We start from the raw sequence: 17,584 nt of genomic DNA, 5'->3' as shown, positions 1-17,584 counted from the left end.
CTTAGATTTTGCTTTTTTGTTCTTTGAATTGCTTGTCTCTTGGGTGATTTTCTAAGTTTCTTGAGGTCAGTAGTCATTTAAAGAATATCTTTTCACACCGTTACAACATAAAACACTGCATGTCTTAAACTCTAAGCTCCTATGGGCCAATACAACATCCTACTTAGTTTCCATCTCCTTTGGCATCTAGGACAATGCATTGCACATAGGAAGTACTTAATAAATATTTTTAAATGTTGAATGAAAGACCTTCAGGGAATACCAGCTCTGTGGTCTCTGAACTGTAATTTTGGATCGAACTTAATTTTGTATGCAAAACTGCATAGGTGTTTACTTGGATACCATATTAGTCACAAAACAAATAATTTTTCTCTTCCATACAAACATAAACCTAGCTGTGGAAGGTACCTCAAAGACCACTTTCGCCAACCTCTTCATTTAAGAAATGAGTTTATATCAATATTCTCTTGTGCTGGCAGGATGATGGCATGAAGGAAATGAATCACGTAAATAAACATTTCGTTTTGGAAGGAAACCATCGATTTTTATTTCTTATGTCCTTGATGAAGAATATTTTGGTGGAGCTGGACAGAGGCAAAAAAGGACCCTAGCAGAAATAAGGCCAAATAGGACCAGTCTTCTGGAATGAGAACTCCTTAGTCCTGGAGGATTTCTAATGTGTGATAAAGGTATCCTTAAAAGGCAGCACGGTGACTTCCAGCTCTAGTTTTCATATCAGTCTGTGAAACAAATGATGTGTGCTTTTCAATGAATGATATGATATATTCCATTCCAATATCTTTTCTTCAAAGACCAGTCTCATCCCTAAAGTAATGCCTTTTGTATTTGCAAAGTAGTTCTCCCTCCTCCATCCAGTGACCTGGGGTGCGTGTGTGTGTTTGTGTTTCTGTGTGTCCGTGTGAACGAAGAATAAAGGAATGAATGAAAAAGTGAAGGGAGAATACAAGAAAAAGATAAAGTGTCATGAATATAAAGAGAAATAGCATGAACTTTAAAAGTCCAGGACACACGAAGATAAAGAGAAAAGGGAAAACAGAAGTGAAAATCAGCAAAATCTCAAAGAAATAATATGAAGGAAAGTGAAGTCAATGAAAGACTGAATCCTGTGACCCTCCAAGAGACCACAAAACAAGAGCAAGCAACTATAAAGTTCATAAAATAAATTGGGAATGAAATTAGGTCAGAATTTGTTGCTCCAAGCACAGAAATTAGCTCTCGGTGTGAGAATTTTGAAAACCCAGTTGGCAGAGAAGGAAAAACTGATTATACAATTTTAAAAAATCTTTCCAGAGAAGTAGAAGCTATAGAGAGACAACAACAGATGTGGGATACGTTGCTGATGTGGAGGAAAATTCCTAGAAGAGAAGTAAAAGTTAACAATTCTATTAAAACAGATAAGAATTTAGAGTGATACCTTGAAAATAAGATGTTCAGGGATAATTTTAAGGATCACAGATTTCCCCAAAGACCATGACACATCAAACTGCCTGAATTCCATAATGCAGCAAACCCTACAAGAAAACTGTCAAGAACTTTTGAATAAAGACAAAGCATTAGTTGAGAGAATTCACAAATTACCATCAGTTACCTTGTGTGATGGATCAGTATTTCAGTTTCTTCCTTTTCCATCCCATTGTACTAAAACTCAACTATAGAAAGATAGAACGAATTGCTCAAGATTATACTTCTCATTTCTGACAAGAGTCCTTTTTTCCTCAAATTCCCTTTCTGAAATTTGCCTTGTTTAGCCACATTCTATCACCATGAGATATCAAAGTGATGATTATAGCAAGTAGAAAATACTTTTTAAAGTATTATTAAAAATATTTTTTAAGATCTTCATTATGTCCCTGAGCTATGCCTCAGATCACCCCATATCGAGGCAAAAAAGAAGTGATACTTCAGTTGCTTAGATACCACTGCTAAATTAAATTAATGGGGCAACATGAAAATATTGAGTCAGCACCAATATTAAAATTTTATTTCGTTGAAACTTTAAATACTGCAGCAACTCTCCACTCAAGATACGCTGTCATATTTTCATTTCTAAATCTCCCATGAATCCTAGTAAACACAGCTGTTGGCAGTCTAAGCAAGCATCTCTGCAAGGAACGGAGCTTGGTTGAGAGCAGTCACTTAAGGTAGTCTGTCCTGAAGAGCTTGCCCTGGGCCCTCATGTTTGCTGATAAGCCTTACTTCCCCTTTTCACATTCATGCTAGAAAGTTCTCCCTTCTCTCAGCCTATGTCATTTCTGTTTGACCTAGAATTGGACACACGGTTGCTCAGAAAATTCTTGATTGATTTTGTGTGTGTGGTGTGGAATGATTGTTTTCTAGGTTGAAATGTCACGTGCTTTCCTTTTGTGGAACCTTTGTCCATCAGTGACTGTGAAGGAGAGTAAGAAGTGAATTTGAGGGGAGCAGAGATAAGAAAGTGAAATGCAAGTCGACTGGACTAGGGTTAGAATAGAATTCAAGGGGTCTCATTATTGGAGTAGTTATTATCCACACCCCTGGAGTGATGATGTTGTTTTATACCTATGTTTTCATCATAGTAGGGAACTGCTGGTTAAGGAAACTGCCTCTATCAATGCAGATCAGCAATTGAGCAGAATACAGCTTAATGAGTTGTTGGGGGCATGAGAAGCTAAGTGACTTCTCCAAGGGTAATGTTACCCCAGTATGTGTCCCAGGTCTTCCTGACTCTGAGGATGGCTATCTGTACCACATTACATCCCTTCATTCCTGTGTAAGGGGGCAAAAGTCATCATAATATAAAAATATTTACTTATGATCTGACCACTTAAAAATTAGAATCCACTCAAACGTCCTTGCCATTTAAAGTTAGCCCCTAATAATCTATCCTTACCCATTGCAAGTAAGTCTTTTCTGGTCTCTTCTTGATTGTTGTAAGTGAATCAGAAGAGAAGGCTTTGAATATCAGAGGGTTAATAGAGGCAGAGGCTTTGGAAAAATTTATGAAGCACTTGAATATTTTCATAACAGTCACTATCTTTATTATCATTTTTCTGTCATATAATTTTGTTGGAAAAATTACATCCTAAAAAAATCTTTTTTCTTTGTTTATTAGTACATATTTGGAATTGTAACCTTAGTTTTGTTCAATAAGACAGATTTTTTAATATACTTTTCATTTCATTTTTTAAGATAAAATCCCCACAAAAAAAGATAAAATCCCCACAGTGCCTTTTTAAAAACTATTTATTATGGAATGTTGATCTCTGTTTTAAGTCGATTCACTTTAAGTGACCTTTTTCTAGTACCAGTTATCCATCAGTAACAAGGGTCTTGTGTATGTTTCTTTGATCTGGTTCTGAGTCCTTGGAAAAATAGGTTTTGAGAGGTCCTATGTCTTTAGGTTCAACTTAATTTCGTGGCTTACTGATATTAAGATTTAATGTAATTCAACAAACATTTGTTCTGAAGTTACTGAACTGGACCCTACATGTCAAAAAGTGGTGATCTGATTTGGTCTTTTAAAGGTCTGACATGCAACAGACCATCCATCAGCTTTAGAGTTTATGATTTGGCTGTCAGATTTATTCTTACTACTGTTTAAAATTCCTTAACTTCCATTTGAAGCTATATGTCCTGGTCATGGAGAGAGTAGACATTATCCCAGCTCCCTAGCTCACCCAATAGTAGCGTTTGACACATCTTAAGATTGCTGCCATGTTGTAGTTCAGTCTGACCATCCCTGTCCCTTTATACTCTGTGGATTTCCTCTGTCCTTTCTGTCCTTGGGGTGGACATATTGGGGCCAGACTCCTCTATAGACTCTGCTTTTCCCTGTTCTACACTTAAAAGTGCCAGGGTTTTGGGGTTTTTTTTATGCTATTCTTAGTTCCCACTGCTACCTTTTCTTTCTGATATAGTGATTTCCTTTCCTTGTTTTCTTTCTCCTTCATCTACTAATTATTCTTCAACCTGTTCTTGTTATTCATGCGTATGTGATCCCAAGCAGTTTCCATGTTTTAAAGAGTCCTGAATTCCATGTCTATTCCCTCCCTCCCTCTCTCCCTCCTGTGTAACCATAGGAAAGCCACTTAATCTTGCTACGTGTTAAGTTTCCTCATCTGTAAAATGGGGATAATGAGGCCTGTAGAACCTATCTCACATATTTGTTGTGAGGATCAGATGAACTTATGTAAACATTGCATAAATGTCAGCTGTGATTATTTTTTTAGCCAGTCAAATTCCCATAAGGCCAGAGTTTCTAGGGAATGGAAGCTGCTTCTGTTCCTCTACGACTTTCCTGGCATAAACAACCATAATTTATATTTTTATACACACATGTATATGTGTGCATATATATATATATACACATATATATTGATAGATGGATAGATCTTGTTTGTACATAGTTATTTGCATGTTACCTCCTCCCACCCCCTTTAGATTGTGAGTTCCTTGAGGTCAGGGACTGTTGTTACCTTAACACAGTGCTTGGCACAACTAGGCACTTGACTTTGGTATTCAAAGCCCTTCATAACTCAGCCACCTCTTACCTTTCCAGTCTTCTTACACCTTACTCCCCAAATTTACTCTTTGATCCAATGACCTGGCCTCCTGGCTGTCCCACAAACAAGATACTCCATCCCTTGATGCTATACATTCTCTCCAGCTGTCCCCCATGCCTAGAATGTTCTCCCTTCTCTGCTCCAACTCTAAACTTCTCTGGCTTCCTTTAGGTCTCAACTAGAATCCTACTTCTTAGAGAAATCATTTCCCTACCCATCTTCATTACAGTGTTCCCCCTCTCAATTACTCCATATTTATTCTGTACATGATTTTTTTGGTATGTATTTGCTTGCTTGGTGCCTCTCCCCATTAGATTATAAGCTTCTTGAGGGTGTATGGGGTGTTCATGAAGGACTAGCACTTCTGGTGAGAAGGCTTGCTGAGTCCTGTTCAGGGTTACTCATCCACCTTTGGAGTCTACCTCTCCCCTGCGGCTCCAAGAAGCTGTAGCATCTGCAGTGGTCACAACCCAGACAGGCTAAATAAACCAAGCTGAGGGTAACTGATAGACCTCAGACCTGTTGGTGAGTTAGAGGGCTGTCTACCCCAAACATGTGAAGACTTCTCCAGTAGAATAGGTGGATGAGAACAATTTATTCCAGCAGCCATGAAGGCAGCTGAAGCAGACTCTGTAGTGCTTGGAGCTTGGTCAGACATGGAATATGCCAAGGTCATCCATTTTATCCTGGGCCATCTTGACTTCTGTCCTACTACTATACTTTGATGACTCTGGAAGAGAGAGTGAAGCTGTCAACTTTGTGCTATGCTGCCTCACTTAAATCCAGTTCACACACTCATCCTGTGATGTAAACTAAAGACAAACAGCATAAGCTTCCCGAGGGCAGGGACTGTCTTTTGCCTCTTTTTGTATCCTCAGCACTTAAAGGCACAGACAGTGCCTAGCACTTTGGGCACATAATAAATAGTTATTGATCGATTGCTGTGAATGGTGGTGAGGACAAAGCTAAGTGCCTGCAGCATAACATGGTCCTGATCACTTGGGAATAATAGTCTTGATGTCCACGTTCTCTTCCCCCACCAGGTCAGTTCTGCACAGAGGATGTGGATGAATGCCAGCTACAGCCCAACGCTTGTCAGAATGGAGGAACCTGCACCAATCACCATGGGGGTTATGGATGTGTCTGTGTCAATGGATGGAGTGGTGATGACTGCAGTGAGAACATCGATGACTGCGCCTTTGCCGCCTGCACTCCAGGTTCCACCTGCATTGACCGTGTGGCCTCCTTCTCCTGCACATGCCCAGAAGGAAAGGCGGGTAAGAAGAACGGGGAGTCTGGTTAGCTGTGAGGGCTGGGTGATTTTATATAGCTTGTCCTTTGAGAAACCAAAGCTCTCAAAATGCCATTTTTAAGTGTAGATAATTTGAAACTTTCCTTCTTGAAATGTGGCCTTTTTTATACAAAGTGCTGAGAGTCAGAGCTTCAGAGGGTTTTTTAACCAGGTGACTTGGGGTTGATTGAGCACTATTCATTTCTCCTTTTTGTACCTCATTTTATTTTGCTGAAATACAAGTCTAGTAACTGCTGATATCTGAGAGTATCTTTTCATCTCCTTGAAATTATAAGATTAAAAAAACTCTTCATGAATAAAAAGTAATAATTATTAGTGATAAAGGGACTTACGGACTTGATTTCAATGTGAAATCTAGTTATCAATGCTCTCATTAAACTAAACTAAATCAACAAAAACCAAGTAAAAATATGAAGAGTCTAATCAGGAAAGCTCGAATTTGAGAGTATCTCAGCCCTCTGTCGTCATCCACTGGGACCTTTAAATGTGAAATTAAAGTAGCTAAAATCACTGCTAACTGAATAACTTTTAGAGGAGGAAGCAGTTAAAAACTTAGGAAGCAAGAACAGTTGTGAAACATTTCATTGTGAATGCTTTTCTAAAGGCCCCACCTCCAGCTGTGCTGCAGGAGTCTTACTCATGTGTCCTTAAGCAGACTGCAGACTGGAAAAGCCAGTTCCTAAGTGACTGTTCTTGTTTGGGGGACAAGGGTACCTAGTAATGTCTTCTTCAGAACCCCTCAGGTTCACAGACAAGGAATGCTGATGCTCCAAAACAGCTGCTTAAAATGAGTAGGATGTCATTTATTTAGTTTTGCTCTCCTCGGGCTGGTAAGATCCTTATGCTTCCCAGGGATCAGAATTCTAGCGAAACCTTGGCTTTCACTCTCATTTGCTAGACCTCAGAGAAAGTGTGAAGGGAGGGCTTCCTTTTCAGAGAGGTGGCCGTGGGAAAGCTTACCTCATTCAGAATCATGTCCATGTCCATAAGTCCATATTCTACTGAGGTTAGAGGGTCCAGAACATGAGGACCATGTTGTATAAGCTCTGGTTTTTTCCCTGATGGGCCCAGAGTGGCCTCCTAATCAGAACCAGGTTTACGAAGTGATTTCCTGTTGTTGTATAGATGCCTTTCCCTACCGGCACCAATCATCATAACTGTCATGTTATTGATCACCCAGATTTGAGTGAACCTTCTCTCTAGTAAGGAAGAGAATAGTTTTCTTCAGTAATGACCTCACACTGCCTTAAAGATGGCCTTAATGCCCAAGAAATGGGGGTCTTACTACCCTGTTCAGGCTACACCTGAAAAATTGTGTTTGGTCAGTCCTGGGCATGACAGCTGCTAAAGGAATACAGGATTATGCCATATGAAGATCGGTTGGAAGGACCTAGAGAGGTTTGTCTTGCGGAAGAGGATTTGAAATTTCAGCATTTGAAAGGGTGTCTCGTGTAGCAAAAGAATTAGACTTGGTCTTCATTCCATGGGTAAGAACTGAAAAGTGGGGAGAAGTCACAGAGACAGATTGAGGTTTGCTTTTGGGACAACATCTTAACAGCTAGAGCTTCCAAAAATGAGAAAGGCTGCCTTGAATGAGTGATTCTTCTCTCTATGGAAATCTAGAAGATGCTGGCTGAGCACTGAGAGGGAATGTTGTAGTGGGTATGGATCCTATTGTTCTAATAGTGACCTCCCATCTCTCTTCTTCCTGGGACAGGGCTTTTGTGTCACCTGGATGATGCATGCATTAGCAACCCATGCCACAAGGGAGCATTGTGTGACACCAACCCCCTGAATGGGCAGTACATCTGCACCTGTCCACAAGGCTACAAGGGAGCTGCCTGCACCGATGATGTGGATGAATGTGCCATGGGTGAGTACGCGTGACTTGGGGCAGCAGGGGAGCTCCATAGTGCACAGAGTGCTGAGCGTAGAGTCATGGAGACCCACATTCAAACCAGTTTACTAGCTGTGTGATCCTGGGCAGTATATTGAACCTGTTTGCCTCAGTTTCTTTACCTGTAAAATAGGGATAATAACAGCACCTATATCATGAGGTTGGTGTGAGGCCTAAGGGAGAAATATATTATAAGGACAAAAATATTGTAAAGTGCTTAGCACAGATCCTGGTACATAGTAGGTGCTATACAAATGTTAGGTGTAGTTGTGATTATTAACCTCAGTTTTCACAGCTGTAAAATGGGGATAATAATAGGACCTACCTCCCAAGGTTGTTATGAGAATCAGATGAAATAATTACTTTAAGTGCTTAACACAGTTCCTGGCACATAGTGAGTGCTATATAAGTGTTAGTTGTTATTATTTATAGTAATAATCACAATTATTATTATTAACCTTAGTAACTGTAAAATGGGGAATAATAATAAAATTATAATTGTAAAGTGCTTAGTGCATACTAGTGCTACATGAATGCTAGCTGTCATGATTATTACTAATTATTATTAATTTTATCCTCTACACAAAGGAGGGAGGTATGGTCATGCTTAGTATACTTTAAATGAGTACAGACTCTTAAGATTGCCTTAAACCTCTTTACTCCAAGAGTCTCATGCCCACCTCTGGTGAGAAGCTTGGCATATGCTTCCCAGCTTAGAAATTCTTCAGCAGAGCAAATATGGCCCCATTGCTGACTATAAGGGGAAAGCCCTCTGGCAGTGTGGGTAGAGGCAGACAGAGCAGAGTGAAGAGAGTATTTGTCCTGTCTCATTTAATGGAGGCTAAATGGGAAACTGAGTCACCAGACCTTCAAGAGACTAGCCTTGCTCCTAATAGCAAGTCTTTGGCAGGGATTGGATGAGAGCTCAGGTGTTTCTGCGGTCATTAGTCCCATCCCCTTGCTTCCCTTTGGTGGAACATGCCCCTCTGAGGGCTTTTTATTTCCAATGATCTGTGCCTTTCTGTTTTAGCCAATAGTAATCCATGTGAACATGCGGGGAAATGTGTGAACACAGAAGGTGCCTTCCACTGTGAGTGTTTGAAGGGATACACAGGCCCCCGCTGTGAGATGGACATCAATGAGTGTCATTCGGATCCTTGCCAGAATGATGCCACCTGCTTGGACAAGATTGGAGGGTTCACATGCCTCTGCATGCCAGGTAAAGGAAGAGTCTGGGCAAGATCCTCCAGGACAGGAGCCCTGGGGAAGAAGGAGTGGGTTGTCATGTCCAGGACAGTGCCTGGTGACCATCAGAATTCAAGCCCATGGTGACGGTGTGTCTGTTCATGCTGCACTGAGGGCAGTCTGGTTGTCTAATTGTCTTTGACAATAAATCCTGCCTGTTGTTGCCTCAGAAGACATCTAAGTCAGTACCTGTACTAAAGGACCTTAAAAGGCTCTTCATTGGTGAGCTGCAAATGCAAAAAAATAATTTGTCCAAGTCATATTGATCTGCTTCCCTTCAAATCAATTCTTAACCTGATGTACTTGTATATATGCACACATTTACACATTTTATTTTTTTATTTTTCATTTATTTATTTTAATTTGATTTCATATATGTGAATATATGTATGTATACACACATATTTCTATTTTATCTTTATGTATGTGTATGCATGCACATATATATTTCTATTTTATCTTTATATCTGTGTACATTTACACACATATATACATGCATATATTTTCTATATAATCAGTTTCCTTTGTAATCTTATGAATATATATTTTAAGCATTTAAATATTTTTTATTCAGTTTCATTTTCTTTTCAGTTCCACATTTTCTCTCTCTCCCAGGTCTCCCCTATCCCCTTATTTTATGCATTTTAAAAGCATCATTCTGAGAAGGGTTCCATAGGGTTCTCTAAATTGTACTAAAGCAGTCCATGACAGAAAATGGGTTAAGAACTCCTGCTTTAAAAAACCACTCATCATATAAAATTCAAGTTTGTATAATAGATAAGTTAGCAGAATTGTTTTACATATCCTTAATGATTTTTATTATAGCAAATGCTGTTTACTGTAAGATTCCTTTTCTTGTAATGAGGGTGAGTATATCCATCACATTGAGAATTTAAGATATTTGTCAATTGACAAAAATGCCCTTCACCTATGACTTTTTAGATGTTCATCTCCTGCATAAGACAGAGTACAGCTGTCTTTTTCTAGTGTCATCCTAACTCTTTCAGAAATACTTCCAGTGTCCCCACAGAGGAAACTAAAATCCTAATGTTGAAGGTTTATGCTGTTGAACCTATGGGTTTTGGAAGGATTGTACCAGCCCCTCAGGCACATGTTGTGACTGTGTGTGCCCCTGCCATGGAAGCTCTAATTAGACATTCTGGACCATCCCAGATAGAAAGATGGATTCAGAGATAGGGGTGGTTCTGATCTCATCCTTCCAGAGAGCACTGGTTTGGACCTGCTCTTTGGGTAGCCTTGTCAGTCTCAAAACCAGTTCTCAGTGGGTGGGGTGGTGATGCTCCATGGCCTGGCATTTGTCCGAGTATCCAGGTAGGGCACAGGACATACCAAATAACCTCATAATCCCTCCCAACATTCAGTTTTAACATCCTATTCAAGGATAGTAGCCTGTCATGCACTATAGTGATGGATTTGGTGATACCTTGCTTAAAAGATACAATCCAAAAAAAAAGTGAAGAAAGCTTAGGCTTCTACAGAAAAATTATGTTTCAAATGATCAGATATAGACCCCCTGAGCCAGCAGGACAATGAATGAAGTCACCAGAGAACCAGAACATACACACACACACACACACACACACACACACACACACAAACACACAGAATACTGGAGAGATAAAAGAGTGGAAAGGCACTTTGGAGACACAAATTTTCTTGGATCTTTAATCCTCAGTCTTCTTAAGGATATGGGGAAAGGTCTTCTGCCTTTAGAGTGTGGAGAGCAGTCTTCTAAGGATGGGGATTTGATTTCTGAAAGCATCAACCATTTCTTCAGTCTGAAATGATAGAACAGTTATTGCCACACACCATCATCACCTCCATAGTGCTTGGGTTATCTCACTCTTTCCGTATTACCCAAATGTTTAGAATGCGTTTCCTCTGAACTTTGATGGCCAAATCCCTTTTCTCTTTGTATGACCGTTGCCTGCCTATCAAGGCTGTAGTCATCGACTGAAGTTACTATGCTTTCTCATGAGTTCTTGGATACCTGGAAAATACTCCCTTCTGAGCCTTTTGTGTGGTTCCTTCTGTGTTCAGGTTTCAAAGGCGTGCATTGTGAATTGGAGATAAATGAGTGTCAGAGCAACCCTTGTGTGAACAACGGGAAGTGTCTAGATAAAGTCAACCGCTTCCAGTGCGTCTGTCCTCCTGGTAAGTATCCTTACCACCTGTTCTAATTTCTTCTTAAGGCACCAAGCCAACTGACCAGAAGGAGAGAGGGAGTTGGAGAGGGAGGAAGGTGTATGTGGGATGGACCCTAAGAGTTCATTAAAATGAGGAATTTGAAGTAGGAGTATGTCTATGAAGGTTGGTGAAAAGCCAGTGCAGTAACTCATTCATCTTCTAATCCCTTGTGGATGGAACTGTTAAGTTCATTCATAAGATCTTGGATCATCTTCATGTGTATTTCAGGAAACTCACTCCTCATAGATGCTTCCCATTGTATGTTGTTCAGAATTTGATTTTCCCTTAATTCATTTTCTTGTGGTTTCATGAAAGACCAATTCTTTAGTCATTTCATTACCTATGGATCCTAAGACAGAAATATAGCAGTCATTCTAAGGAAGTCTACTTCCTCCTTCTTCCCCCAACTCTGACATGAATTCATGCCAAGTCATATACCTAATGGTTTGATTTTTCCCATTATTTCTTCAAAGGGTAGTTGCTTACTGCACCTGGAGCAATCCTTGTTCCTTGTGGAGTTGTTTCCTCCTTGAATCTCTCTCTAGTTTACCTGGAGTTGGATACCTTATACCAGGAAGTGGCAATGTCCAAGAATGGTTACAAGTGTTCATGACTCAACTTCTCATCCAATTAGTTTAAGCCAGTTATTTTGGTGGCCTCTTAGTCAGAAGAGCTCTAATTTTCCCTGACAGTGCAAGTTGACTTTGCTGCTGCCCTGTTCATAACCTTAACTCAGCCCTTTTCCAGGGTTCTTACATGAGATAAAGAGCCAGGATGATGTCAGAAGTGCATCACCCTCTGAATCACATTTGGGCTTCCTCAGGTCACCACCTGTATTTCTTTCAGGTTTCACTGGATCAGTCTGCCAGATTGACATCGATGACTGCTCCAGTACTCCATGCCTAAATGGTGCAAAATGCATTGATCATCCCAATGGATATGAATGCCAGTGTGCTACAGGTAGAACGCTGTTGCTTTTGCCTCTCTGTTGTACCCTTTGCAAATGCCCCTGAACAAAGCTAGGAGAGCACCTTTGGTGACTTCCCCAAATGGACAACAAAAGCAGGTTGGGAAGGACATAGAAGGAATGGCCTTCCATTGCATTTCCTTCTGGGGGAGGGGTTCTCTTCTCCTATTGCTTCCTATAGGACTCATCTCTTACATGATAACATTCTGCCCAAGTGGAAGTCCCTTGATACCAATTCACCCTCTCTTCCATGATAACAGCCTTCCTGAGTGGTAGACCCTTGGTCAATGTCCTTCTGTTTTAAGTTTTGGCGTTAGTGAGTTTCCAACTGACCTTAGTGCTTGACTTTCCTTTTTTCTTTTGTATAAATGAATGGGTTTTAGTTTTTTCATCCATTGGGGCTTTTTGTCAGGGAGACTTTTCCCTAGACCTCCCAAGGCAAGTAGCTGAAGAAAGAACTCAGAAGACCAGGGATAAACTGTTGTGTGAAGAGCAACATCATTCTGTGGAAAAGAGAACAGGTGTTATTAGCATCCAGGTTTCTCTAACTCTGGGAAAGGTTGACTTTCCCCTCGTGGCCCTTTGTGCTACTAAAGCAGTTGGCATAATGGAATAAATGTAGTCTTAGATTCACAAGGTCTGATTGTGGATTCTGACTAGCTGAATCACTACACCAAATGGCTATAGGCAAATTGCTTAACCTCTGAGCCCCTGAAAACTGGAGATTAGTTAGATAACTTAGAGGATCGATATGAAGAAGTGATTTATGATTTTAAAGCACTATTAGTCAATAGTCACCGTAGATCTACTTGCACATACATATACATATTCTTGGCACAATTCCCCTTTCAGCTGTGAACTCAAATAAGGGTATATTTTGGTCCAGTCTACCTATCATTCCTGCCTTTTCCTACAACCCCCTGAAGTTTAAAAAATGGCATTTCCAGATCATTTGGGAAAGCAAATTTCCACCATCTTTGTTCTCTGATTGCCTGAGAAAATGGGAAGGTATTCTATTTTCTTTGCATTCAAATAGGCACACTTTTTATAATTAAAAAAATCATTCCATTCTTAAAGAATCTAGTCATTATGAGCATTCTGACCCCTATCTTCCAGTGAATTGCTGTCTATACAAAATAAGAACAGGGAGCCATCATGGTGTAGGGTAGAGAGCACTGTATCTCAGGTTCCCAATCCAATTTATTACTTGGTGACCATAGATGAATCACTGTAGCACTTTCTTCTGTAGTCCTCAGTTAGGGATATACTGAGCTGATGCCCTCATGACTAGTCTCATAGGACAAGATTCACTGGAGGGGAATTTTTAAATGTGAATTTATATTAAAAGGGACAAGAAGACACTATCAAGGCTTAGAGTTTTATCAGGTCCATTTGAAGTATAGGAGGCAAGGCCTGCTTTCTGCTCACCCATGAGACATTTGGGGGCAATTGACCCTTTTCTTCATTCTCTCTAATCCAGATGACAATTTCATTCATTCATTAATCTAACTGATTTTATGCATAGCATTGTGTGAGGTATCATAGGAGAGGTCAAAGTAATGTGACAGGAGTGTGGTTACCAGTCTCAAGAGTTCACAGTCTTGTTGGGAAGCTAGGACATATATACCTGAAATCGTTAAGTAACAGTTTACCACAGCACCTGGGTAAGTGATAAGGGATTGTTATAGAAAGCAGTAGCTCAGAGGACAGGAAGATGAATGAAGCCCAGTAGGGAACATAGCTTCATGGTGGAACAGGTGAGACCTAAGCTGAAAGATGCATAGGATCAGATAGAATTGGGTGGGAAAGGATTTGGAGGGGATGGAAAAGCATTATCATTGAGGGGACTTGCATATACAAAATGGAAATTGGAGACTGAATAGGACATACCAGGACGTTGAGAGTGCCTGAGTGGTACACAGGTTTCACTCTCTTTGAGGAGCAGTTGGAGATAAGGTTATATAGGTAGGGTAAGGAGCCTTGAATGGCAGGATAAAGTTTGGATGTAGTTTTGTGAGTAATGGTGAGTAATTGAGGTTAAGAAAGCAACATGGTAAAATTGGTATTTTTAGGAGATTTATCTCAGAGAGGTAAGTAGAATGGTTCAGAGAGAATAGAAACTAGTGATAGGGAGAATCATTAGAAGACATGCAATATTCCAGATATGAAGTAACAGGTACTTGGTTGAGTGATGTCAGCTGGGCTAGAAAAGGAAGAGTGCATGTAAGAGACATGCAAACAAAAGGAAGAATTGACAGTGCTTTTGTGACTAATTGGGCATAGGTGATGGAGAAAGGATAGTTATCAAGACTATCCTCTGACTCCAAATAAGCCAGCCTGACTTTTTTCCTACATAGGAAGTAGGTTAGAGTTGGTGATAAAGAGTTAGGAATACCCAAACTTTATATGTTAGTGACAATTGCCCAGTGACCATTTAATCCAAAATAAAAGTAGAGGAACTCTGAAATTAGGTAATCAGTGATAAAAGTGGGATTTAAATTATCTAAACTTGATCTATGCTATTTAATTTACAATATTTAAGCTTATTCTAAGTGAGGTCAGCAGCAGCATGATTTCACTGTTCTCTGCTAAGTCTCTACCGCAGCAAACCCACAAGATAGGAATATTAAGTAGGTATGCTGTTTTCATTCAGAAATAGGCCTCCCTCTCTTGATGACTTTGACCCTTGGTGATTTTGCCTCTTTAGGTTTCACCGGACTTCTGTGTGAGGAGAACATTGACAACTGTGACCCTGATCCCTGTCACCATGGCCAGTGCCAGGATGGCATTGATTCCTACACCTGCATCTGCAATGCTGGGTACATGGGGGCTATCTGCAGCGAGCAGATCGATGAGTGCCTGAGCAGCCCTTGCATGAATGAAGGACGCTGCATTGACCTGGTGAATGGCTACCAGTGTAACTGCCAGCCTGGCACATCAGGTGAGACAGTCTTTGTTTCTGTTTGGTTTGGGGGCTTAGCTCTTTCCCCACATTTCACCCACAGGCTCACATTTTCCTGGCATACATGCAGCAACTTTTTTTAAGATCTAATTTTGAAAAATACCCAGCCAAAGCCACATCTATAAATATCTTTGGAAACAAATGCTCCTCCTGTCCGACTGAGAGTTTAGGGATTGATCATTTTTCTATGTATAGATGTGAAGGTTTTTAGTTTGTTAGGATTATATGCATGAACACCTACCCCTTAGAACAAATGAAATCCTTTTTCTCAAATACAACAACTCAGTTAATTTTGGGTAGCCTCTAGACTTTTACTTTTACCCCTCTCTTCTAAAAGGAATGGACGTTTTGGTTTTCTGGTTGATAATTCTTTTATGGTCTCTTTCTCCATATTCAGTCCTGAGTCTCCCTACTTTGCCTCTACACCATTCTTGGACATTGGGAAGGTCATTACAGTCTAGGACTTCAGAAGGTGAAGGCAGTTCATAATGGTCCTACCATATATCTGGGCGTTTGAACATATACTCCCACCCCCCATCCCAGTAACAGATTTCCTGGTTAAACTCACTGAGCCCAGGTGAATGGCTAGTTGTGTTTGTTAGCAATGAGAACATGCCACTTCATGGTAGGTAATTGTGAGATTATTTTCTTAGTTGGCAGCATTTCACAGACTTCCCTGAATTCCAGTTTTACTTATTAGATGAATATGTATTGCCATGCCAGCTGTTCATGGACAGAGAGGTACTATTTCTCAGATCAAAGAAAAATGTATTAGAGAAAGATTAACCAGTGTATGCCTCTGTGAGAAGGGTACCTGCCAATACATCGGGTGATTTATTGAAAACACATTTAGGATTTGAAGAAAGTGATTTATGTAGGGGGTGGAGGGGGAGGGGTGGTCAGATGCTTTCAACTTATTATTATTTTTTTTATTTCCAAACCAATTTCTCCAAACATGTCAAAGGCCCTGGTCTTCATCCAGGACCTCATACATGCCAAGTTTGGAAACAAAGTCCTTTTTGAATTACTCAAGCATACAAAAAAACATCCCCATGCCTTCACAGCTGAAAATTCTTCTCCCTCCCTCCACGTTTAGATAACTCACTAAAAGGGCTGAATGGATCTTTGTGAAACCTTCCAAAAGCAATTTGCTTCCGGGCTGGTCCCCAGACATGAGAAATTGCAGCCCCAAAAGAAATTTGAGAGATTTACAAGCAAGTGAATGGAGGCCCTTAGAATGGAAGAGCTGTCTCTGCCTTTGCTATCTATCCCACTTTATCCAACATGCTGTAAAACTGGGTGAAGAGTTAGCTGGCAGGCATTTTGTTTTCCCTAGGATTATTCCATCATGCCAGTAGGTATCAGGTGGGTGCCCTGGGGGGATGGTGTAAGAACCTGTCCCTGAACAGGACAAGAAATAATTGACTGCATTTGCAGGCAGCACAATAAAAAGGACAGGCCAGGAACCGGGGTTCCATAGTTCACTTGCTCTGGGGATATATGGGAAAATAAATGAAATTTAATTGAAGACACAACAGATTGTAACAGGTGAGGGAGGATACTAGGGAACATGCAAGATTAGTGGAATTCATTAGTGATCTCAGCTCTGGAGGTAAGACAAAAATGAAACAGCCCCTTCCCACAAGAAACTTACCTTCTGCTGGAGCTTACAATGCGATAAAGCTTGTCTCTGTATATCTTTTGCCCATTTGTTCTTAGTCTCCCTTGGAGAACACACACACACACACACACACACACACACACACACACACACACACACTAAGGTAGCAGGTATCAGAGTAAGGAACGCTGAATGACAAAGGCAATTCCTTTACTTGAAATACCAAGGATTCTGTTAGTGAGACCAATACCGTTTACTTTTTAATTTTTAATTTTAGCTAATACCATTATTAACAGGTGATTGAGAATAGACAGTTGTGCAGTTAGGCCATAACTAGATATAAGTTCTGGGATAAATTGAGTTAGCTAGAAACTGCAAACCAGTTAAATGACAAAATATGCAATTTTATGCAGTTTCTCTTTTTTTATTTTTAACCTTAACTGTTGCTGGATATTTCATTGCAAAAAATTAGAAAGTTATCTGTCTTTAGTTATATATAGGTATATACCTCTATGTATAGTTTTATATATATTTAAATATATATGTATATGCGTATATATGTGCAACTTTAAATAAATATATATTACTTTATGTATACTTATGTAACTTTAAAATAGGAAAAAAACTTTAGTGAGAAGTGGTGATCCATCTATCCCTGCTTCTCTGCCATCCATACCTGAAGGAGGCTGACCACTTATAATCCTATTTGGTATTAACCTAACCAAGCTTCACCATTTTAGCAGCAATCAATAGGGTCTTTCTGGCTAGATTGGAAGGGCAGGTGCCACATCTCATTTAGTTTTTTTTTCT

General features: G+C 40.0%; 1 protein-coding gene across 1 annotated transcript in view; it reads left to right on the top strand.

Annotated features, from left to right (window-relative positions):
• Positions 1 to 17,584, top strand: part of NOTCH2 (notch receptor 2) — a 179,877-nt gene that overhangs the window by 120,716 nt on the left and 41,577 nt on the right. Inside the window, exons 6-11 of the mRNA XM_072644543.1 lie at positions 5,606 to 5,839; positions 7,592 to 7,747; positions 8,802 to 8,990; positions 11,078 to 11,191; positions 12,071 to 12,184; positions 14,899 to 15,132. Coding sequence (XP_072500644.1) covers positions 5,606 to 5,839; positions 7,592 to 7,747; positions 8,802 to 8,990; positions 11,078 to 11,191; positions 12,071 to 12,184; positions 14,899 to 15,132 — 1,041 coding nt within the window. The remainder of the gene's footprint in view (positions 1 to 5,605; positions 5,840 to 7,591; positions 7,748 to 8,801; positions 8,991 to 11,077; positions 11,192 to 12,070; positions 12,185 to 14,898; positions 15,133 to 17,584) is intronic.

This window comes from Notamacropus eugenii, chromosome 2 (genome assembly GCF_028372415.1).
Source record: "Notamacropus eugenii isolate mMacEug1 chromosome 2, mMacEug1.pri_v2, whole genome shotgun sequence".
NCBI lineage: Eukaryota > Metazoa > Chordata > Mammalia > Diprotodontia > Macropodidae > Notamacropus > Notamacropus eugenii.
This window is presented reverse-complemented; position numbering and strand designations above follow the sequence as displayed.